The sequence below is a fragment of the Kwoniella bestiolae genome, chromosome 7 (genome assembly GCF_000512585.2).
Source record: "Kwoniella bestiolae CBS 10118 chromosome 7, complete sequence".
In the NCBI taxonomy this organism is placed as follows: Eukaryota; Fungi; Basidiomycota; class Tremellomycetes; order Tremellales; family Cryptococcaceae; genus Kwoniella; species Kwoniella bestiolae.
The window spans coordinates 284,377-306,938 of NC_089247.1; the positions used below are offsets into that span (position 1 = coordinate 284,377).

The 22,562-nt window shown below is 47.9% G+C and overlaps 6 protein-coding genes across 6 annotated transcripts; 3 read left to right on the forward strand and 3 right to left on the reverse strand.

Annotated features, from left to right (window-relative positions):
• Nucleotides 1-26: 26 nt before the first annotated feature.
• On the reverse strand, nucleotides 27-6,285 carry I302_108036 (uncharacterized protein; the record flags this gene model as incomplete). Its single annotated transcript, XM_019194191.1, has 12 exons — nucleotides 27-553; nucleotides 613-696; nucleotides 872-1,091; nucleotides 1,224-1,651; nucleotides 1,765-2,161; nucleotides 2,233-2,406; nucleotides 2,636-3,199; nucleotides 3,319-3,462; nucleotides 3,561-4,791; nucleotides 4,850-5,009; nucleotides 5,090-5,735; nucleotides 5,815-6,285. 12 exons carry the CDS (start codon nucleotides 6,283-6,285, stop codon nucleotides 27-29), a joined length of 5,046 nt encoding a protein of 1,681 aa, XP_019044314.1.
• A 1,216-nt stretch (nucleotides 6,286-7,501) lies between these two features.
• I302_108037 (uncharacterized protein) lies at nucleotides 7,502-11,821 on the forward strand (the record flags this gene model as incomplete). The annotated part of the gene is made up of 6 exons (XM_019194190.2): nucleotides 7,502-8,610; nucleotides 8,696-10,509; nucleotides 10,712-11,060; nucleotides 11,237-11,431; nucleotides 11,525-11,659; nucleotides 11,743-11,821. The coding sequence occupies 6 exons, from the start codon at nucleotides 7,502-7,504 to the stop codon at nucleotides 11,819-11,821; spliced, it is 3,681 nt and encodes a 1,226-aa protein (XP_019044313.2).
• Nucleotides 11,822-12,365: 544 nt separating this feature from the next.
• Nucleotides 12,366-15,725, forward strand: I302_108038 (uncharacterized protein; the record flags this gene model as incomplete). The annotated part of the gene is made up of 10 exons (XM_065870588.1): nucleotides 12,366-12,502; nucleotides 12,590-12,655; nucleotides 12,724-12,972; nucleotides 13,154-13,397; nucleotides 13,539-13,745; nucleotides 13,825-14,539; nucleotides 14,602-14,943; nucleotides 15,052-15,177; nucleotides 15,280-15,341; nucleotides 15,468-15,725. 10 exons carry the CDS (start codon nucleotides 12,366-12,368, stop codon nucleotides 15,723-15,725), a joined length of 2,406 nt encoding a protein of 801 aa, XP_065726660.1.
• A 293-nt stretch (nucleotides 15,726-16,018) lies between these two features.
• I302_108039 (uncharacterized protein) lies at nucleotides 16,019-18,079 on the reverse strand (the record flags this gene model as incomplete). Its single annotated transcript, XM_019194188.1, has 6 exons — nucleotides 16,019-16,462; nucleotides 16,553-16,646; nucleotides 16,716-16,792; nucleotides 16,889-17,153; nucleotides 17,250-17,939; nucleotides 18,039-18,079. The coding sequence occupies 6 exons, from the start codon at nucleotides 18,077-18,079 to the stop codon at nucleotides 16,019-16,021; spliced, it is 1,611 nt and encodes a 536-aa protein (XP_019044311.1).
• A 417-nt stretch (nucleotides 18,080-18,496) lies between these two features.
• Nucleotides 18,497-21,275, forward strand: I302_108040 (uncharacterized protein; the record flags this gene model as incomplete). Its single annotated transcript, XM_019194187.1, has 2 exons — nucleotides 18,497-19,682; nucleotides 19,816-21,275. The coding sequence occupies 2 exons, from the start codon at nucleotides 18,497-18,499 to the stop codon at nucleotides 21,273-21,275; spliced, it is 2,646 nt and encodes an 881-aa protein (XP_019044310.1).
• Nucleotides 21,276-21,322: 47 nt separating this feature from the next.
• I302_108041 (uncharacterized protein) lies at nucleotides 21,323-22,387 on the reverse strand (the record flags this gene model as incomplete). Its single annotated transcript, XM_065870589.1, has 5 exons — nucleotides 21,323-21,614; nucleotides 21,720-21,927; nucleotides 21,990-22,060; nucleotides 22,132-22,263; nucleotides 22,335-22,387. The coding sequence occupies 5 exons, from the start codon at nucleotides 22,385-22,387 to the stop codon at nucleotides 21,323-21,325; spliced, it is 756 nt and encodes a 251-aa protein (XP_065726661.1).
• Nucleotides 22,388-22,562: the final 175 nt, after the last annotated feature.

Consider the following 22,562-nt stretch of genomic DNA (forward strand, 5'->3'; position numbering starts at 1 on the left):
AAAAAGTAGTTCACGCAACTCATCCACTAATGAGATCCCCTAATACTATGAGCCTTCCCCGGAACAGGCGGCACACCTGTCCCTCCTCTCTGTCCCCCTCCACTTTGCTGGGGCGAAGGGAACTTCAAGAACTGTACATGGGAATCATCGCTAGTGAAGATAACCTGTTGTCGTGCAAATCTCGAAACCATCATAGCATGCGACGGAGGAGGGGGCATACCGTACGGCCCAGGTCCGGGGCCAGCGGGCGGACGAGGTCGACCAGCCTGCATATATCCCTGTTGTTGTTGTTGAGGGGGGAAATACCCTTGTTGGGGATAACCCGCTTGAGCTTGTGGTGGGGGTCTACCGTATCCTCCACCAGGTCCGGGGGGGTACATCAATTGACGATTCGGTTGAACAGGTACAGGCGCATTGACTCTGGAGGGTGGAGTGTCGGCGAATAGACATTGGATGTTAGATCCTGGGATTATTTGGACGAGGTGGCCTGTCTCGACGTGGTGTACTTCTATAAAGGTCGGTTCGAACGCTATTACGTAGGGGTATTGGAGGGCTATGCGCCAACATCTGTGTCAGCTATCGTATGGGGTCACAAAAGGGGCATTGACTAACCAAAAGCAGTGGGTAAACCTTCCCATACGATAGCCCATTTAGGTCGGGATCTCCAGCCGTTCTTATTAACGTAGAAGGCGAATTCTGCGGGAGCCGAATGTCAGCTTAGTTACCAACGACAAACACTCCTCCGGTCCTGATTCTATGATACCGCCAGTTATCACTCTTGAATATCAAACCCTAACATTCCGCTCTCATTTCACACACAATTGAAATCCTCCACCTCAACCCATTTCAGCTAAAGAGTCGAAACACTCACCATCATAACAAAGCAAGAAATCCTCCTCAATCCTATAAATGGCAATAGGCCTAACATTATCCCGTTTCAACACGAAATCCAAACTTGCGTCCGAGGGATCGAGTAGTCCTTGCATGTCCAGCGTCTCAAGATCAACAATCTCGAATCCTTTCGTACACCCCACGCAGAGTTTGGTCTTGAGGAAATGCACGGAGGAAGATTCAGTGGGGATGTAGAATTCCTATCAGACACGGGAAAATCAGCCATGGAATCATCATAAATCAGAGTATATTGATATATAGTGAGACAAGGGAAGAGCAATAAAAGTGTACGTATAAGCTGAGTAGAGGCAAAGCAAGAGCCCCAAACCCACCTTGAACAACTTCAGCGCCTCATCCCGTCCATTCAACCTCTTCATAAACCCCCCGGGCGCCTTCTTATTCCTCAACGCCTGATCGATAGGCTCCATAACTTTGATAGTCGACGACAAAGTCGAAGACTTCACAATAGCTATCAACGTTTTCCCAAGACAAATACCCGATTTGATAAAGCTCGTATGGCTCGATATCCTTTTACCCCGTTTCAAAGCGGCATTGGCGTCGTTCGGGTCGAGGCAATCTAGAGGGAAGGTAGTGACGCATCGTTCGTGTAGGACGATGAGGAGTTGGAATTCCTCGATGACGTCTACTTGGGTTACGTCTAGGAGGTTTATTACTTTGACTGGGTCGCGGAGCTTGTCGTCTCGGAGATTGGAGAAGTACACGCCGTCGTCTGTACCGTAGATCATCCGGTGGCCCATATCTATAAATATATATCTTAGGTTCAGTAAAATACCTTTCGATTTTTGGCATAGCAAATGATACATCATCGTGAAAGAGAGAGGAGGGATGAGTAAAGGATTGAAAGTCACTTACCATACGGACTAACACAATTAACCTTCCTCAACCCACCACCCGTAAACGACGGTCCCCCCTCCGTAATTGTCTCACTAACAAACACGCAACTCCTCTCCCTCAGTGTAGCCTGCTGCTTATCAATCGATTCCAACCATTTCTTCCTTGACATATAAGTGTCAACCCAAAGTTGCATAGAGTATCCCTTCTTTCCCAAGTGAATGACGGTCAAAGAGAAACCATGTTTCGATTCTGGTTTGGGAGGGTTGGCAAGGACAGCTTTGGAGTTGGAGGTGGAGTTTGAAGAGGTGTTGGATTGACGGGGCATGAGCTTGTTGGCTGCTCGGGAGGCTGATAGTTTGGATGAATTGTATGAATCGTCTGGTGTGACTAGGACGAGCAGTTCGAGAGGGATCGGCTATACATCACCAATCAGCTTGGTTGGTAACACAATATTTCCCCTGGCATCATGATGAACAAGACACTCACTCTGCGATACACTTTGTACTGTTCGCTCTTCTGCACCCATTTCGGTTTAACAAGCAAGAAAGCATGATCGAACAGGAACCCAGTGAGATCTGCAATTTCTTCTCTATTACCGCCTCGTCGTTTGAGCGGTCCTTTATGCACCAGTTCACGCGATTTGTCTCGGAGTCGAAGGTCCTGTAGTAGATGAGGCAGAGTAAGTTAACTTCCAAGCATGATATGCTAGTCCAATCATCGCTATGACCAAACCAGCTACACCCCTTTCCCGTTATCCTCACTATTTGATCCATCGTAGCGGTCAAAGCACCGAGCCGATTCTTCCCCCCCCCTCGTCCGCCCATCTACAGGTATCCCCTTCCCCTCTCCTTACAACCCTACTTAGATCCCAAGATACCTCAAAACTCACAATATGTTCCCCCGGCCTAAAAACCAAGCTCTGTTCAATCTGCGCCAACTCAAATATATTCTCCGATTTCCCACTCTCAATATTAACCTTTGTCAAAAAACCCCTAATCAACTTGATCACCTCTGGCAGTATCTTCTTATCGGGGTGATCGTCCGGCGTGTATTTTAGGACAGCCTCAAGGAGGAGGGGGTATCGACCAAGTCTTGTGGTGGGTTTTGTGAGATATCCGTTTAGTTCCAATTTACGGGATTCAGGCTTACGTTCCGTCTCATCCACGAATTTTTGGAATAGGGGGTTCGAGCCTTTTTCTTTTTCGAATTCGTATTTCCCGAATAACTGGTGAGAACCATATACTACGAATGGCTCAAACAGGGGTACCCGCTCCAAGAATAGGTCTCCAATACCTGATACTACAGGTTCTTTCTTCTGTCGTTTGGTGAGTTTCTCAGCTAGGATGATATTGACGGATAGGACATCATGGACGTTCCAGAATACTTGACGGACGAAATCGTCGCGCCGTTTTGGGTCGATAACCTCTGATGTGCGGAGGGGTTTGACCCATGACTTTGAGTTCGGATACATTTCATCAGCTCCTGCTCTCTTAGAGACAATCCTTTTGCTTTTATGTAGGCGAACCAAATAGCCTGATATAGCAGACTGATATAGTGGACTGTTGTACACACCTCTTTCAAGTACTCCAGATCCCTGACGAAATCCCTCTCAGTATAGATAACTTCATTGATAGCTTCCTGCCTTTTCTTCTCCGTATCATCCACACTATCCAGAATCTCCTGAGATACCGAGTGAATCCATAATGTGCCGGTTTCCTATCGATCCAGACCCAAGATAGAAAAACATCAGCATCGCTACCAAAATGTGACAATTATAACCAAGATTGAGGCAATGTCTCAAGGCTCCAACCCACCTTGACATCCACGATACTCTCCTGACTCAATTTCCTGGACAACCCCGGCTCAGGCTTCATATTCAGCCTCTTCATCTGTTCCAACCTCCTAGGACAATTGATACTATAACACAGCCTCTCCCTAGAACACGTAGGGGAATAACAGTCCGTCAAAAGCGTGAAGACTCCAACAGGCAGATCATCCTCCGTATCACCCTCGTCCTTCTCACCGCTCTTCACCTCCGCGTGAGGGGTATGCGGACCATCCCAATGCGATTTGGGAGAAGCCAAGGTCGTAGTTGACGTAGCTGGTGTGGAGGTCGAATGATGGTTTGACGAAGAGATATGTCCACCCTCCGAGGTAGTGGTATTCATTGAACCTGAGTCGGAGTTGCCCTGTCCACCTATAGGAGGTCTGGTCATACCTCTAAAATTGTTGGTACTTCCCACCGAAGGGGTCCTCCCCAATCCGGCATGCTCAGATATCGGACTATCCTGAGCGGTAGCAGTACCCCCATTGGGAGTAGACATGAACGGGGCGGCCGTTAACCTCTCTTTGAACTGATAGACCTCGTGTGGATTATCTCGTAATCTGTGGTCATACGTCACATCATGGAAGAATTTCTGAGCATCCAGAGCACGTCCAAGTAACAGTGCCAGGTTCCTATCTGGAGTTTTGATGATATCCGCTATAATCCCCACGGCGGTCCTCCCGTCGAAAGCGTCTTTATACGTTATTCCATCTTTGACTAGTTCCGATAAGGTCAAAAGCTTTTTGAACGCTTCTGCGACTTGAGATAACAAGGCGGGATAGATAGGAGGCATAGATTGGAGGATCGCTGCTCTGGCTGTAGAGGTGCTTCGAGTCAAGGTACCGGATAATGACCGTTGAGATGAGAGAGGAGTGGGGAAAGCGAATGATGAAGGTGGTGCACCGACCGGGTTGGATCTTCTCTGCGAACCATGTCCTATCGATTCTGATCTCATGGACTTTACTACATCCTTTCTAGTGGTTGATGAGCCTGAGAAGGAAGTTGCTCGACCGTCGAATCCGGTAGCCGAGGGTGCCGCTCCAGGAGGTAATGGTGAGTCAGTAGCTGGGAGGGGTAACGATACGGTCGATTCCATGGATTTCCTTCCTGATAATCTTCTTACCGCATGAGCAGCGAATCCCGATTCTGATCCAGTAGGAGTGGTAGGCGAACTGAATGATTCTTGAGCAGCAGATGTGGGTTCAATTTGAGATAATGGACTATAGGGATCTGTGTTAGCTATGCTTTGCAAGAATGGAGAGGATCAAGCAAGCTTACGCCATATATGTTCTCGGTCCAGTGGTAGTATACACACTACTTGCGATACTAGAATCCGAAGCCATCCTCTGATGCATCGACGCCCGGGAAGTACTGGAGAAAGATCCCTGACGTTGTTCAGCTTTGGGCGGTATAGGAGGGGCTTGCGAGGTGGGTTGAGCTGTAAAAGCATGATCCGTCTCGTCAGTCCATTCCTTACCTGCAACTGATGATTGGCAGGAATAGTGAGTGGATACGCACCGAAATAATCCTGTTTCGAATGGCTCCCAGCACTTGACGAGAATCCAAAATCGTCCAGTAAACCTTTCTGAGGAGACGTCTCAAATGCTAATTTACCCAATGCCTGACCTATATAATCCGGTGTGGAACTACCACTCCTATCATTCTCATCTATCGTGGGACCTAACCCTCTCGGAGGGGGAGAACGAGAGTGTGAAGAGGTCGGAGTAGGTTTATGGAATGATGTTGTGGATGCCGATGTAGGTAATCTTGACCCGGATGATGCGGTGGATGCGAAGGACGTGACTGAATCGGTTTTGGGATTAGGTATAGGTGGGACGGGTGGTATAGGAGAAGCGGTTGATCTGTGTGGGAAGACTGCTGATGCGGGTGATGCGATATTTCCATCCCCATTTCCGTTACTGTGGCTCTGAGAAGCCTGATACGCTTGGGCGGGCGTTAATCCTTGCTGTTGACGCAGTGACCCAGTACCACTTGGTACTCGAGGAGCAGGGAAGGCAGCGGGTGTAGGATTAGAAGGTAGTCTGTTGGTCCGCGGTGGTGGGGGTGAGACACTATCTGGGTTGGGTGAGTAGAAAGATGCAGATGACTGGGTTGAATATGTAGAGGGGGCTAATGATGCTCTGCGATCAGGCAGATCACCAGCCTACACCAAGTTGAATCCCAATCAGTATTGTGGTATATGTGTATGTGAAGAAGGGGAAAGATGGTCTGACCGTACTCACCGGTACACCATATGCACTCGCAGCGTAACCCTGGCTGACTTTCCTACCGCCATTACCGTATCCATTCCCATTCAAACTATTACTATCATATGACGGTCTGTTGTAGATCCCTCCGTCATTTGATGTAGGTTGAGGCTGGTAGGTATGTTGTTGGGGGAAATGCTGTCGTGGTGGTTGAGGTTGAGGAGCATTGTATAAAACACCGGGAGGATAGCTTGGTTGAGCGGGATTCAGGTAGGTAGATGAAGATGAAGGTGCATTGTACGAGGAGTATGGATAACCTCCTGTACCTGTTGATGAGGGCGGGGCAGCATGGGATTGAGGAGGAGGGTTGGGTCCCAAGTGATGTCCTCCTGCAGGTCGTCCAAAGATGTTCTCGAACACCTCGTTCCGTTGATTAGCGGTTGGAGGGGCACCTCTCCCACTTGCTTGAGCTGCTGATGGCCTTGATCTAGGTCCTGAGGGTGGCATCGTTACTTCTCTAGCAGCGATGGCGGATGTGATATAATGTGAGAAGGGTTGATTCGTCGAAGTGTCGTTAGGATGAATGTTATACGAGTATGAGCATGAGTGAATAGTTTCCGTTTGTTGTGTTGTGTTTCTGTCTTTGTCGTGTTCTGTTGCGTTGGTTGATCGGTGTGCGAAGTGTGAACTTTGGTCTGTCCTTCGCTTTCGCTCCCTGTTGTAGGGGGTGAGTGAATGCAGTTGAGATATGAGAGTAATATGGAATGGAATGGGTATTGATGATGAAGATGTGGATGGATGTTATTGGGGTACGTGCATACAGTCATACACTTATACAATGATCCTCAGGGTAAATAATCATAACACATCCCACTGTGGCGTTTCATACGAATACAGTACCAACAAAGTTATCATACCGCATAACATAACATCACTTATTGCACAATCGTCTTTCCATGCTTGCTACAACATCCAAATCATCGAGTTGACGATCGATCGAGGAGAGATAAGTAAATAAGAATAAAAGTAATGCTAGCTTACGACGACCATAAGCCAAGAAACAAAGAGCTTATCGAAAAACATCTCAGTATGTATGGGTTGCTCGGTCATCGGCGCCACACCACGCGACGCGTCGAGCATAGTAAGTAGTAGCTTGGTGGTATCTACAATTAACCCAATCGAAAACCTTCTACCTTCCCGCCGTGACTGCTAATGCATGCATGGTCATGATATAAATTCTCCTGGGCAGCTTGAGCTGTATGAGAATGAATGGCATGGATGAGATTCGGCAGTAATTCAGGATGTTCATTATGCTTTCGAGGATCATCCTCTCCTTTCATCGTAAGGGATTTTCGCCAATTGAGCCTGATTAAGTGGAGGGATGGATTAGGGTTATGCAGGATGCAGGTACGAGCATGAGATGTCCATTGACAATTGTCAATTGATGGCAATGAGCAGTGAGATAGTAGTCATCAGCACAAGAAGCATCATTACAAGATGAGATGGGTGCAATCATATAACAGCATACAACCAGGCATATACATATCATATCACAGCATAGCATATCATCAAGAGAACTGTACTTGTACCTTGTCATGAACTGTGAGTCCACTTGCACAAAATTGACTTTTGATCAACCTAAATCTTGCATTGCAAATTATTCAGAATATTCACCCAAACGATCCGATATCTCTTGGTTCTCCCATCATAGCATAACCTCATAATGTCAGACCACCCATACTCAATCTCACGCCCCCTCTCACCCCCAATGCCATCATACGAGCCCCTCTCCGCCAACTCCAATTCCACTTCTACCACATCAACCACATCCACTTCGTACCCCCGACAACCAGTCAAGAGAGAATCATGGAGACCTGGTCAACCCTCCTCGTCCTCCTCAGCTGCTCAGGGAGGTCATGTACCCACTGGACCGGCAAGTAGCAGCACCAATAGATGGGCAGATCCTTCAGAGGTCCCTTCCGGCTCTAGGTCGCCTGTAGGTAAGAGGGATGTTAGTCCGTCCAGCTCGAGGGGGTATGAAGGTGGGCGATCGGATCTCGGTGAGAGGGATAATAGGGGATGGAACAGGGATAGGGATAGCAATAAACGGAGGAATTTCGTCGGTTCAAGTGGGAATAATCATAATAATGGACAAGCAGGGGGAGGAGAGAGAAGCTGGGCAGCATGGAATCAGAAAGTGCAAAATACCAGTAATCGTCAGGACCAGCTGGATCGTGATAGAGGTGGGAGGAGAGATTTCGATAGGGATAGAGACAGGGATCGTAATGCTCGGAGAGATGAAAGGGATAGGGATAGACGGAGGTCTGGTGGTAGAGCGGATGATAATAACAGTACCAACGAGGGAGGAGAAGGGAGATCATGGGCTGCATGGAAAGCCAAGGTGGATACTAGAGAACGAGAGATGAATCATAGAGGTAATAATCTGGATTTGGAGACTGTTAAGAAAGAGGGATTCTGGACTAAGGACAGCTACAACAATCAAAATCATAATAGGTCCAATGATCAGCAGCAGAGGAATAGGGGTTATCGGAATGATAATCCCAGGGGTAACAGGAGAGATAGTCCAGATTATGGGAATGGCTCGGTGTCGACAGGTAGGGGCGGTAGGGAATCACCAGATTATGGAACTGGCTCGACCAAGGATCCAAGTGAGAACGAGAATGATCGTCGGCCGATAGTACCTAGAGGAAGAGGGAGAGAAAGTCCAGTGTATGGGGATGCTCCCTCAGGACGGAGACCAGTAGAACCTAGAGGTGGGAGGGGGGCAAGGGATAGTCCGGATTATGGTGTTGGTGGTAAAAATCAGGAAAGGTGAGTTCAATTCGCCGCTTTCTCACATTTTTACAAGATGTCCATCTGCTCTTTCATTGTATACTGATCCCGGTCATACCGTTAGGTCACGCCCTACCTCACCAGAACCCAATGATCGTAAACGTGCCCCATCCTCACCAAGAGCCAGTGAATCCAAACGACCGAGAGATCGTTCGCCATCTGGCTCTCGTCGCGGTTCCCCTTCTCCTCCTCCTGTCAATAGGTGGGGAAGACATGCTCGTCAATCACCTGAACGGCGCGATAGAAGCCCGCCATCCGGTCCCAGGGGTCAATCGCAGTCTGCGCCCATTGGCAGACGCCAGCCTTTAGCTCCTCAAGGCGATATGTTCAACTCTGGCGGTAATAGATCAGCCTGGGGAGAGAGGAATGAACCGCCCCAAAGGAGATGGGGCAGGGATGAGAGAATGGAGGTTGATGGTCCTCCTAGAGCAGCTGAATCAAGTAACGGGTATTCCAGGCCTAATGAAGGATATCATCATGATAACTACCAAGCACCTTTCCCTCCTACTCAACCACAACCGCCCTTCCCTCCTTATTCTGCTTCTCAACCAAACTCTTTCCATCCGCCTGTACAACAATCTCCATACTCTGCCAAACCACCTCCTCCGCCATCGGATTCCCTTCCATACGACTCCCCGCCCAAACCCTCTAGCAGCACTTTCCCCACCTTCCCTCAACCCGCTTCTTTCCCCCACACTAATGATACCGCTATTGCACCTCAGGCTCAGTCTCAAACAATACCTGTTGAACCAACCTCAACCCCGGCAGGTCCAATCAAAATCGCCTTCAACGCCAGTCCCAGGAAAGGTTGGAAATCCATCTCACCCTCCAAAACCATCCAGAACCTCTTTGAAGCGCCCACTTCACCTTCTCGAAATTCAGCGCAGGTACGCTCGACCTCACCAGGTAAATCGTCCATGTCACCTACGAAAAGACCTGGTAATGATCCAGCTACGATCGCACCTTACATCCAAGCTGCTTTTAGCTCATGGTATGATCAGGGGATGACTCCGCCTATTGAGGGTTTCTTGATTCATTACTTTGGGAGGGAACCTAGTGAATTTGAGTTGAATCAGGTTGAAGTCTTGTTACAGCATAAGCAAAGCGTTGCTACCGCTAGGACGGAAGAGAGGGAGGGAAGGAGGCAAGTGTCTCCGGACCGGGGCCGCGGAGGGTATCGTGAGGATGATGGGTCTGGCAATCAAGCCAGGTATGTACCGCCTAATGGTAGGGGTAGAGATTGGGAGGATGATAGGTTCTCTGCTCGTCATAGAGCTGAAGATAGGGAGAGAGATCATAGGTATGAGAGAGATAGGAGGTTGTCGAATGGTCATAATGGAGCTGGAGGAGTGAATGATATACCTGTGGTGCAGAGTAGATGGACACCTAGTAAAACGACGCACGGACCCTCCAATATCAATAACAACAACAACGCACAGACTTCTTCAACCCAACCTACTCAAATAGAGTTAGATCATCATCCTCTTTCCTCTTCTTTCTCTCAACCTCAACCTCAACAAGCTATACAAGCTCAACCTCAGACAGAACCATCCCAACAGCAGACCCAACCCACACCCACTGAACACACCATCCCCACCTCTTCCTCCTCTTCCTCTGCCCCATCCGGAGAAACGACATCATTCATCCCCACAACCTCCGGCGATATGTACGTCCTCCTATCTCACGTTGGCGAAGGGACCTACGGGAAAGTATACAAAGCACGTAATACCGATACTGGCCGGATGGTCGCGCTGAAGAAGATTAGATTGGAAGGTGAAAAGGATGGGTTCCCCGTCACTGCCATGAGAGAGATTAAACTTTTGCAGGGGGTTAGGCAGGGGAACGTGGTTAGGTTGTTGGAGATCATGGTTTCGCAGGGTGAGTTTGTTGCTGGGAGGAAGAGTGTTTGTTTCGTACGAGGAAAAGACATTTCCTTCCTTCCTCATCACTTCGAGATCCCTTTCCATCAATCATGTCCATTTGACTCAACCATCTTTTTTCAGCTGGATGACCATTCGATGTGTTTTCTTTACTGTTTGATGAAATGATGCTGACCACGACACCTCCTTGGATAACACAGGCAACGTCCACATGGTATTCGAATACATGGAACACGACCTAACAGGTCTCCTATCCCACCCGACCCTCAAATTCTCTCCGGCCAATATCAAATCCCTAAACTACCAAATGCTCAACGGTTTGAACTACCTACATTCCAAATCGATCTTACACCGAGATATGAAAGGGTCCAATATCCTCTTGAACTCGAAGGGAGAGCTGAAACTTGCGGATTTTGGTTTGGCTCGATTGTTCAGCAAAAAACATTTGGACGATTATACCAATAGGGTAATTACGTTGTGGTATAGGTCTCCTGAGCTGTTGATGGGGGAGACGGTTTATAGGTGCGAGGTTGATATGTGGTCTGCTGGGTGGGTTGTGCTCTTCTTCTTGTTTATTCTCATTCGCCTCCTTGGACATTTCTTTAGTTATCTCTGTTTTGCCTTTCCTACCCTCTGCGCTTGCTGCCCTTTGCGCGAATTAGATCGTTCACGGATAGATATTCGATTACCCAGTGACCATTCGCTGACGTGAGATCCCATCGCAGCTGCATCGTCCTCGAGATATTCACTACCAAACCCATCTTCCAAGGTTCAGACGAGATCAACCAGCTTGAAGTGATATACAATATCATGGGCACTCCCAAGGAATCTCAATGGCCCGGTGTGAAGGAATTACCATGGTATGAATTGGTGAAACCCAAGGATATCATCGAGTCGAAATTTAGAAGTGCTTTTGAGAAGTGAGTAAACCGTCGTTTTTCCTCTACCTCTTTCTTCTCTTCGTGAGACATGGATTATATGGAAAGGGTTGACTTACTGATTGAATGTGATAGATGGCTCTCCCCGGCTGCATTGGAACTGGTAGAGGGGTTATTACATTTTGATCCGTCCAGACGACTCTCAGCTGGAGACGCGATGGTTACTCCTTATTTCGAGAGTGAACAACCTCCTATGGAGATGCCTACTCAGTAAGTCTCCATCTTTCTCTATCTCGTGGAAATCAGTATACAGAGCTTGAGCTTGGTGCTGATGATTGTCGCTTTGTCTCCAGACTCGCTGGTATGGGTGAACATCACGAGATGAGTGCGAAACAGGAACGACAAAGACGAAGACAGATGGAAGGGAGGTAGATGGTAATTCGGATGTAATCGTGTCATGTCATGATCATAGTATAGCATGTGTTATCGTTGTTGTTTGTTTGATGTCATGTCATCCATGTTATACGCTATGCTTGCTTGTCTCAAGAGGATGTCAGTGGTATGATCGCAGTATACTTTGTGAGAATTGTTATTGTCATCATTGCCACTATACTCGTGTCAACACCAGATGCCTCCACCGGTTATCTCCACTTGCTTCGCTAGCCGTCACCCCATTCACTATCAATGATCGTCATCATCGTCCACTGTCAACTTTGTTTTCACTTTGATATGAGTACAACTCAATCAAGTACTGACTGATCAAAAGCACTCCACAATCAGCAATAGCACTGCCGAACAGCTTCAAGCTCACCTGGACTGCTTCACAAATTTCAGAATTCGACGTCGTCAAATTTCCGAAGAACCCACCGACCTAGCCTTCGAAGGCGAAATCACAAGTCAAACCAGCTTCTTCTTCGTTGGTGCAATCTTGTATGGACATACATACTCTACTCTGACCTTGAGAGATTCAACTATCATGCCCCGACATATCCTCCAACCGCTACCGAAAGCTTTCAAGCCCTCTTCGTCGTCTAGGCATCTGCGACATGATGAGAATATGTGGGAGAGTTTGGATAGGGTTCAAGTGCTGGGCGAAAGAGATGGACATATGGGGTGAGTATGTTCCTGCTTCACTCTTCATCTGGAACCTGTTGTATTGCAAGATACGCCATACGCCGACAATCGCTGATAACGCAATAGATGTGTGAACGCCCTATCATGGTCCGACGACGGTAAAACCCTCCTATCCGGATCAGACGATAAGAGGTAAGTCAACTTTCGAAACAGCTAGATTCAGCTTGCTAGCAGAAGTTGACAGGTCTGCTTTTCGATAGGATATGTATCTGGCAACCCGACCCTCACCCCACCTCTTCTTCTTCTTCCCGCTCCCCCCACCCACTCAAAATAGCAGATACGATCTCGACGGGCCACCGGGCGAATATATTCTCAGCGAAATTCTTGCCCAACACTTCTACACCTACTATCGTGAGCTGTGCGGGGGATAGGGACGTGAGGGTATTTGAGGTTGAGAGGTTGGTAAGGGATAGTGCGACGGGGGAACTGAAGGGGGAGAGAGGTGATGGGTGAGTTGGATTTTTCTTTTTTGGTGTGTTATTCTCTTTCATCCCATCAATATATCATCCCGCTGTTCTATTCATCATCTATTGGATCAGCTACATACTCTACCCACTTCCTTCCCCAATGCTATCTCTGGTATACCCATTCACCAAACATTGATCTCACACCTCCAATGATTGATCGCAGCGTCACAATACTAAAATGCCATAAAGACCGAACCAAACGCATTGCCACTGAAAACTCACCTTACCTCTTCCTAACCGTTTCCGAGGATGGGACTGTTCGTCAACATGATCTACGAAGACCACATACATGCAGATCGCAGTGTCCTGAACCGTTGTTCTACGCTCCCAAGGGGGTGGATCTGTACAGTCTTAGTGTTAGTACGGTTACGCCTCATGTTTTCGCTGTTGCTGGACGGACGGATTGTGTGAGTGATATTTTACCTTTCTTTATGATAGAGGTTAGATGAGATGCCTCTGATATCGATGGGTGGATACACCTTATGGTCTGAGTTGTCATGACAAATGTGGTTGGTGGCTTAGCTTATCATCTGCATTGCCCGAACTAGGCATTCATATGCGATCGAAGGATGTTACCTCGCCAAACCCCCTCATGGGGTCCCAACATACGTTCCTCGGGCCAAGTGCACTGTGTGCGTAAGTTGGGATTATCGAACGATGAATGGGAGAAGGTCGCGCCCAATGGTGGGAGCCGGCTGTTCGGTGAGGAAAGGCATATAACATGTGTGAAGATGAGTCCTCAGAATGCGGACGAGGTGGGTTTAGATTCCACTTTAGTATCAGCTGTCATGTGTTTTTTAGACGAACTAGTTGATGGATATGTGCTCCTGTTAGGTAGCGGTATCTTTCGCTAAACATTCTACATCGTTGTTCTCGATATACGATTCACCACCTTCCAATTCGATGAGAAGTGGTTCGCCTGCAATCGTACCGCCCAGCAATAGCAACCAACGGAAGAGAGGATCGAATTCGCCTTCTCCTGCAAAGGGAAAAGGGGAATCGAAATCACCCTCACCAGCTCCAAGGTCGCCGCCATCGCCGATACCTGATCCTCCTGTTCCTTACATCGCTGCGGATGATGTGCCGCTCCGATCAACGCAAGTTCCTAAGATAGTAGCGGAAGAAGATGAAGAAGAAGAAGCTACCGAACGTGACTCGAGTCCTTCGAGGAAGAGACGACAATCGGATAGGGAGAGTGTACTGGAAGATAGTGGTGGGCCAAGCTCGAGAGCGAGGATTACAGGGGAAGATGAACAGCAAGACAATACTACTAGAGTGGCTACTTGGCCATTCATTCGTGGCGATCCAAGTGGGAGTGGGACGCAACGTTCGATTCTCAATGAAAGCGATGAAGCCGAGAGTTCCGGACATGGAGGGAGTGAAGGGGTCATAAATATAAATGATACGAGTAGAGCTGAACAGGGCCAATCAAGTAGTCAAGCTAGAGTGGGACCGCCCACACCCCCACAGCGATATACAGCAGCGGATTTCTTGCGGGCCGAAAACGAGGACGAAGAAGAGGGTATGGAAGAAAGGTTCGATCCGGGAGGTGAGTTCCCACCAACCAATGAGCAGAGGGAGACAATCAGCTGATGGTGTTACCGTGAGCAGAAGCCTCCCTATCGGACATGGAGGATCTCGCACTGGACATCCTTGATCGCGAAGGGATGTTGGATGTAGTAACTGACGAAGAGGATGAGGACGACGACGATGATGCGTTAGACGAGTTTGATGAGGACGATGAAGATGAGATGGAAGTAGATGATGAAGAAGAGGAAGAAGTGGATCAAGATTTTATGGATGGTGATGTGGATATGGACCCGGATATTGATATATTGGGATTTGGCGGGTCCAATGCTTCGAGGTTGGAGAGTAAGGCTTTTGATGCTGTTGATGTGGTTCATCCGAGGAGGAGTTTCAGGGGGGCTAGGAATGTGGAGACTGTTAAGGACTGTACGTATATTCCAGACTCTAATTGGATCAGCAGCTATATTGCTATGGCATGAGAGCCGATGAGACGAAGCGTTCTGCGTATCTGAGCTGACAGGAACATTTGTATAGGCAACTTCCTAGGTACTCGAGCTGACAAGGTATGCTCGGGAAGCGATGATGGCAATTTCTTTGTTTGGGATAAGGAGACGGGCAGGCTGGAAGGGATTTGGGAAGGTGATGGGTCGGTTGTTAATGGTGGGTATGATGGGCTATCGAATGACCCCTCTTTAATTTGCAAACAATCATTGCAAAATGACGAGTTATAGATGACAGCTGATATTGATGAACGGGTATCAGTCATGGAACAGCATCCTACGTTACCTTTAGTAGCTGTCAGTGGGATTGATAATACTGTCAAGGTGGGTGATTCGTCCTTGTCTGCTCAAGTAGTCTTGCCATCATATCACGGAGTACTTCATGTTACATAAAACGGACCGACCAAGGTATGAGAGGACAAGCTAAGCTCATCTGATTATTGATATAAGATGTTCGCCCCAACTCATCAACCCATCACACCCTCCTTCTCCCGAATGCACCTCGCTCAAAATATCATAGAGCGAAACACGAGATTACCGCGGTTCTTACCTGGTGGTTCATTCGAGAGGGCGACGTTGTTGCAGTTTTTAGCCAGTAGAGGGATCAGAGTGAGGAGTGAAGTTGCAGCTGCATCGCATCTGAATGGAGAGGGGGGTGGAGAGGGAGATGAGGATGATGAGAGTGTGGAGGGGTGTGCTACGCAATGAGAATTGGTCTGGCTCACGAATGGATCAAGAAGGCGAGATTTGGTTTAGCATCTCCACCGAAAGTTGATAACGATGTCTAGTCGATTGTAGTGATTAAGTCGTTGTATCGAGAAGACCGTATTCCTGTATACTGGGAATGACACCAGTAAGAATCGTGGAAACCTGTTTTATCAGGTTTGTATGGACGTCACACAAAATGATCAATGTAGCATCGCATGTACCATCTAAAAGCAATGTGATAATAATCTTACAAGAACCTGTCGTTCCACACTCATCAAGCCACTGATTACACTCTACCTGATCCTAACGGTATTCTTGCTCCTACCCATCCCACCCTCATTGATCCCCCCTCCCTCGTACCCATCCCCTTTATCTTTCTTACTCTGCCTAACCTCCCATACCTTCCAGAACTTCAAATTCTCATCCCCCGCACCTGTACATACGGTCGTCCCGTCCGGACTCAAACTACTACAGATAATTCTCGAATCGTGCGCCGGAACTTCCCATATCTTCTCTAATGACGGGTAATTCCACAATGTAATTGTGTTATCTGGATATCCGTGTGTGCCTAATATCTCTTTGGAATGGGGCGAGAATGTCAGGGAGGTCACTTGGGTTGTGGTGGCCAGTGAGGAAGTTCGAGCACCCGTGGAGGTCGACCAGAAATGGATGTGTTTGTCGGCTGTACCTCCCCCGGAAGCTAGGAGGGAAGATTGCCAGGGACACCATGCCAATGCCTGGATTTGGTGGTCAGCTATATCTTCGATCTAGCGACGAGGTCCAGGACAGCTGACGGCTGTATGGAGTCATGGGAGAGAATTACTCACCTTCACAGCTGCGGTGTGGTTTCTTTTGGTCCATTTAGCTACTCCCCTGGGAACACCTTCACCTGTCTGAAGGACTGATGCACCGATACGACCGCTGCAGTTATCGAAGACACATATCAGCTAAGTCACCGCAGAGCGAGTATTAGCTAATATGACCACTCACTCCCAACAGTTCACAACGTTATCGTTCCCACCAGAAGCGAGGAACTGACCATCCGATCTCCATGTTAGACCGCAGACCTAATGCCCCATTCCAAACGGTCATCAGCTTTTTCTGCTCCTACCATGATTTCCAGTATCTGTTCGCTGAATTTTCGTAAAGACAGCTTGACCCACCTCAGCAGTATGCCCAACCAACTCCATCACCTTATGTTTCGCAACCCTCACATCATGATGATAGATACTACCGTCCCTACAGCCCGAACTGAGAACATGACCGTGCCATGATAACGAAGGAATCCTGGCAGCGTGTCCACCCATCGTACGCATCTTCTTACCCTCCTCTACATCCCACACTTCCACTTCTCCAGCGTCGGTACCGATGGCTAGGTATGCGCCGTCGTCCGACCATGAGACTGCTGTGACTTTTGGTTTGTCCTCGCTGCAACCATTGACCATTGAGTAATTATCAGCCACATGTCGCTACTACCTACACAGTGACAGGCAGTTCAGATTCCTAGACGGAAATAATGCTCACCTCTCTTCTCCACCGCCTAAGGCACTCACAGTCCCACTTTCCGCATCCCACACATATCCTGTGTCTCCCAGACCTATCGCAACCCTATTAGAGCACGACCAGTCGATCAAGTTCAGATAATAATCATCCTCAAATCCAGGTGCATCCAAGACCCTCTCGGGAACATAGGGAGGTGCGCGCTTCTTGTTACCCTCTTTACCAGCTGCATTCGTCCCTGTACCCCTATTAGCTGAGGTTGATGAATGAAGGAGGTAATTTCGCTGCGCGTCAAGATGGGAGGTAGCGTGAGAAGCAGGTGGAGGAGCCGATCTGAACGATAAGATCCGTCGATTATTCTGGGGGACCCCAAGCGTAGCTGAGAGGGAAGAGGTGGATTGATCGATCGAAGCTGATCTGTCCATTGATGTATCTGGAGTGTGGGCGTCAAGTGCGAGCGTGGGGAGAGTACTGGAAGAATGGGAGTGGGTCGCGATGGACGATGGTCTGGATGGCACGAATCTGTCTAACTCCCTCCTGTTTGCTGTTTCCTTGGAATCTTTCCTCTCCATGTGTAGATAGTCTAATGAATTGCCTCGAGAGGAAATGTCCATTCGACCCATACCTTCTCGGAGGGTTGCGATGGACTCTTCGGCGGGGGAGATGCGCCCTTTCTTGGGGGAGGTGGTGAGTTTGGTGATGAATGGGTTGGAGCTGGGGAGGGGAGACGTGTCAGTAGTCTACCCATGAAGCCGATGAGACCACAGGAGGACTGGATGAGATTAAGAGACGCTTGGAATGAGCATGACTCACACATCGCCAGGAAGGTTGGATGAACCTGTATCGGACAACATGATGAAGGACGAACGCGAGTGGTGGAAGAGGTTTAGTTTGCTACGTTGATTCTTTGTTTTTGGTATTTCTGATTGCGACTCGGGGGAATGCCAGATGCACGTGAGGGAGTAGAGGCTACAATGAGAGAAAAGAGATGATCCTCAGGCGGTATAGTATGATAGTATGAGCTAGGCATGAGATGTAAGTTGAATGAAGAGGTGGTGTTTTGTTTTGATTTGTTTTTGTTCTTGGAGCCAGGTCCAGGCTAGGGTGAATCGAAAAAGCATTCGCGTGGTCTGTTTACGTAACACCACACAATCACTGAAATGTTGGAATCTCGAATTGTTGGATGGATGCATCTTCAGGCTCATCTCGATTCGTGCTGTTCATTCCATACATCGTCATCACTGAAAATCAAATTATTCTTCAAAAGTTGAATGGCTGCCTTACGACCTATAGCGGCCGCGGGTCCAGGACCGCAGACATGGCTATACCGTCTGAGCCTGCTGTCAAATTCGGTCAATCAGCTTCGCCCTACTTCGGCGAGTCTCCTGCACACGACCGCCGTTGGACAAGCTTATAAGAGAAGCAGGAAACCTAAACTCAAATCGGCTGCCGCGAAACCAACACAACCCCCGCCAACGAATCCCCAACCCACTCGAGCGAAGCAAGTGATAGACATAGCCCCTCCACAGAAACACTCAACTCCCTACGAAGATGTAATCTTATTAGGCGTACCACCAAACTACCCCATCGAGTCGAATATCAACCGACTTCTCTCACACCTCCAATCGTCCCAATTGGAAGAAGCTATAGATGAATGGGCCCAATTATGGGATTTGCGGTGTATATCTCGCGTGAACCCATGGCAATGGGAGATCATCTCAAACAGTATCCGTAAAATTCTGTTTGGGAAGAAATACCCCCATCTGGGCAAAATGGCATTATACGAATCCTCCAGATATGGTCATCTCAAAAACATGGCCATCGAGACTGCGTCCAGAGGGCATTGCGTAGGATTGTATGCGTTCATGTTGAAGCTCATTGGTGTGGGTCGACCCAAAGATGTGGTAGATGCCTTTGAGAGATGCAAGGAGCAGATGAGGGAGATCCAGGGGAAGAAGAAGGATGATCTATTCTCTTGGGATAGAGTCAAAAGGCTTAACGCGAGGTTAGAAGATCCAGCGCTGAACGACAAGAAAGCGGATGTGGGATTGAAACACCTCTTGATGGCTACTATCGCTACTCATACGCTGTTGGACACGTTAGATGATAAAGTCTTATTTTCGATGTTGGATTCCCACATCGATCTAAGACCAACTTCGACATTCGATTTCAAACCTATTGATCGAGCTTTGCGATTCTCAAAGGCCCATATACAAGTTCAAAAGCAGTTCAGAGCAAACGTCGATAAATTGGTGTTATCGTTGATGTGTTATCATCCCAATGCTTTGATAACTCGAATCACCACGTTGGGCAGTAGGAAGTCGGATAATAAGCTGGACAGGCTGTATGATAGGGTACTGGAAGCTTCCATCGGGCCCGATGCGTATCTCAAACCGAAAGAATTGGATGATTTCGGGATGGTTTCTAGGAATATCCCGATACCGCCTAATATATGGCGTACGTGATTTTTAATTATACCAATCCCTCCGCATCCCATACATTCATATTGTACTCCCATAATGCGTTGTTCCCCGTGGGACCGCTTCTTGGTCTTATCATGGGAGGTCTCGCTGATGTGCTTATCCTATAGTACAATTTATGAAGACCTTTGAATGGAAAGGCGATGTCGATCGCATCATCAAGATGATCGATCATGATCTTCCCGAAAGAGGCTTGGAACTCAACGGAGACTTCCTCTCAGCCGGAATGCTATATATGGCTATCCTATCTCAGCGAAACTCGCAACCTCCCTCCGTCAGAACAAAAGCAAGAGCATGGGTAGACGAGTTTTGGCGTCGACTGACCATCAAGAACTGGCACATTGAAGATCAACCCTTTTCACGTCGGATCCGAACACTCAGTATACTCTCGTTTGAAGAACCAAATCTACGGAATGAGATCTTGAGTCTATATAAAGCTGCCAAAGAGGGTCATCTGGGGAAGATCAAAGCTAAGACCCGAGCGTCATTTGTCGAGTTCTTCATCAAGCACGGCTCGCTCCCTCAAGCCTGGGCAGTATTCCAGAATTTCCCTTCCGACAGGGATCAGGTCGGAGATAAATTGGATTTTGCATTTTCGGTCTTCATCAGGAGATTAGCATTATCGCCTTGGGATACTAGAGAAAAGTTGAAATACTATAAGAAGGCCACGAAACTTTTCTTAGACAGTGGAGAACCCCTTCGACCTCACGGATTGGGACCATTATTATCCGTCCAACTTCAAACCCTAAATCTACCTATGGAAACTATCGTACAGCTTACTCTGGATGCTACGGTCGATCCGCAAGCGCCTGATCCGGGTATACAGAGATGGACCAAAACGCTATATGGACTGCTTACCAAGTGGACACATACCGCTTCGCCTAGCTTGTTGGAAATACAGGCTGGACTGCTCATCTTGAAGAAGGCAAGTGAGATCAAGTTATACGGAGTGACGAGATCCAGACTCGTGCATATGTGGATGTCCTTCCTTGGCCCTACCGCAAAGTCCGTACATACTAATGCGGAACAACGACAGGAATTCATCGATCGTGCATTAGATATGTTCCCAGGGGGGAAGGGGAATGTATCGATAAGTATGTGGATCGACTTGATCACTCATCTGTTCAATCGACAGGATAAAGCGGGTTTCGGAGAGGGTTGGAGAAGGTGGAAAGAGGTTGGTGGGGTTAGGGAAGTACAGGGAATATGGTATAGTAAGATGTTGGAACTGCTGGTCAAGCACGATAAGATCGATTGGACATTGGATCTGGTTCGAGATGCTTGGGATAAGAAGTATATTCGGAAGACCGATGGATTCTACCTGAGGGCTAAGGCTTATGGATTGATTGGGAAATTGGGATTAGAAGATGAGTTGGAGTTGGAACAGCGGGCTATCATGCATAAAGAGGGGAGTGATGGGATTGGCAGAAGACGGAAAGAGCCTATTGCGTTCGTGGAGGATTACGAGGATGAGATTTATCTTGAGGAGGAGGGAACTGCTGTCGACGAAGAGGGTGAAGAGGACGATGCGAGGTTTGAGGATGAAGAAGATGAGGTTGATGGGGAATAGTGCAGCATAGAAGGAAAAGCATGTGATGCATATCATATTATACTGTCCTACACCGTCCCACTCCTGCTTTTACTTCTATGATGTGACTTCTTACTATCGCTGTGATGGCTCTTGCTCCTCTCCCTCCCACTACCCTCTTTTGACCTGGACCGTTTCTTCTCCTCCCTTCGCCAAGGCCACAAGCTGAAGACCCCATGAACGGCCTTCTCAGCCAGTCTCCTCTCTTGCTCACGCTGCACAATGGGTTCATCAGACTCTGCGGAATCGCGGCGCTTGTACATCCCATCTAGCTCTGCGAGGATGCACCAGATGATGGAGAAGACGAATGATACGGTACCTCTGTGATATAAGTGTGATCAGTAAGCGAGTTCAAGAGAACAGACCAAAAAATAATGTTCTGTCGTTATATGGTATATATCTTCCCCGTGGGCTGGACACACTTACAGCCAAAACACTCCTACCCTCCACACATCCTTCACGCCTTCTTTGATCTCCAAGGTATGAGCTACGCATAGATCGGAAATGAGGATTAAACTGGTGATAAACGGTGCAAGGAGGGGCACGAGGGTTGAATATCTCTTGGAGGACTTGGCTTGAGGGAAGAGGAAGAAAATGTAGGATGATGTGCAGATTAGGAAGAATATCGTTGTTACTGCAGTACATTCGACATCTGGTCAGCTTGATCGAGAGGAGGCAGGGGAATAGGACACTTACTGGCTAGGTGAAGTTGTAACACTTGTTGGATCGGTTTGTAATTTGCTGGTGGATCTTGTCCTTCCTGACATCTATACCGTCTCACTCAGCTCGACCTCCAGATCGTTATGTATCTGTGGAGTAGACTCTAAATGTAACTCACTTCTCACCAACTTTGCATACCCCCAATCCACCCAGATCCCACACCTCCCCAGCATGCGCATTCCCCTGCGCCCCGCTCAAGCCACCTTGATCTTTTACTCCACCCTCAACCAGAAGAAAGCTGTTTGAGGACCTGATACGCCCGGTAAGACCAGGAATAAGATTGTTAGTACCGCGAAGAAGTGGACAGAGATGTTGGTGAACAATTTGAAGCGGTAAGATGGGTTTAAGGGGATGAGTTTGGCTAGGAATGTCATCTCGGGCTGAACCCTTTTTGGTTAGTTAGTGTAGGTTATTTTTAGGGTACGTTACTATTGAGTTGTCATACTGTTAATCAATAAGGTATTATGTAGCTCAACTATTGTTAAGCGACTGGTCAGCATCTTGACTAGGATATTACAGTATAACAAACGGATGTTGGATGAAATGATT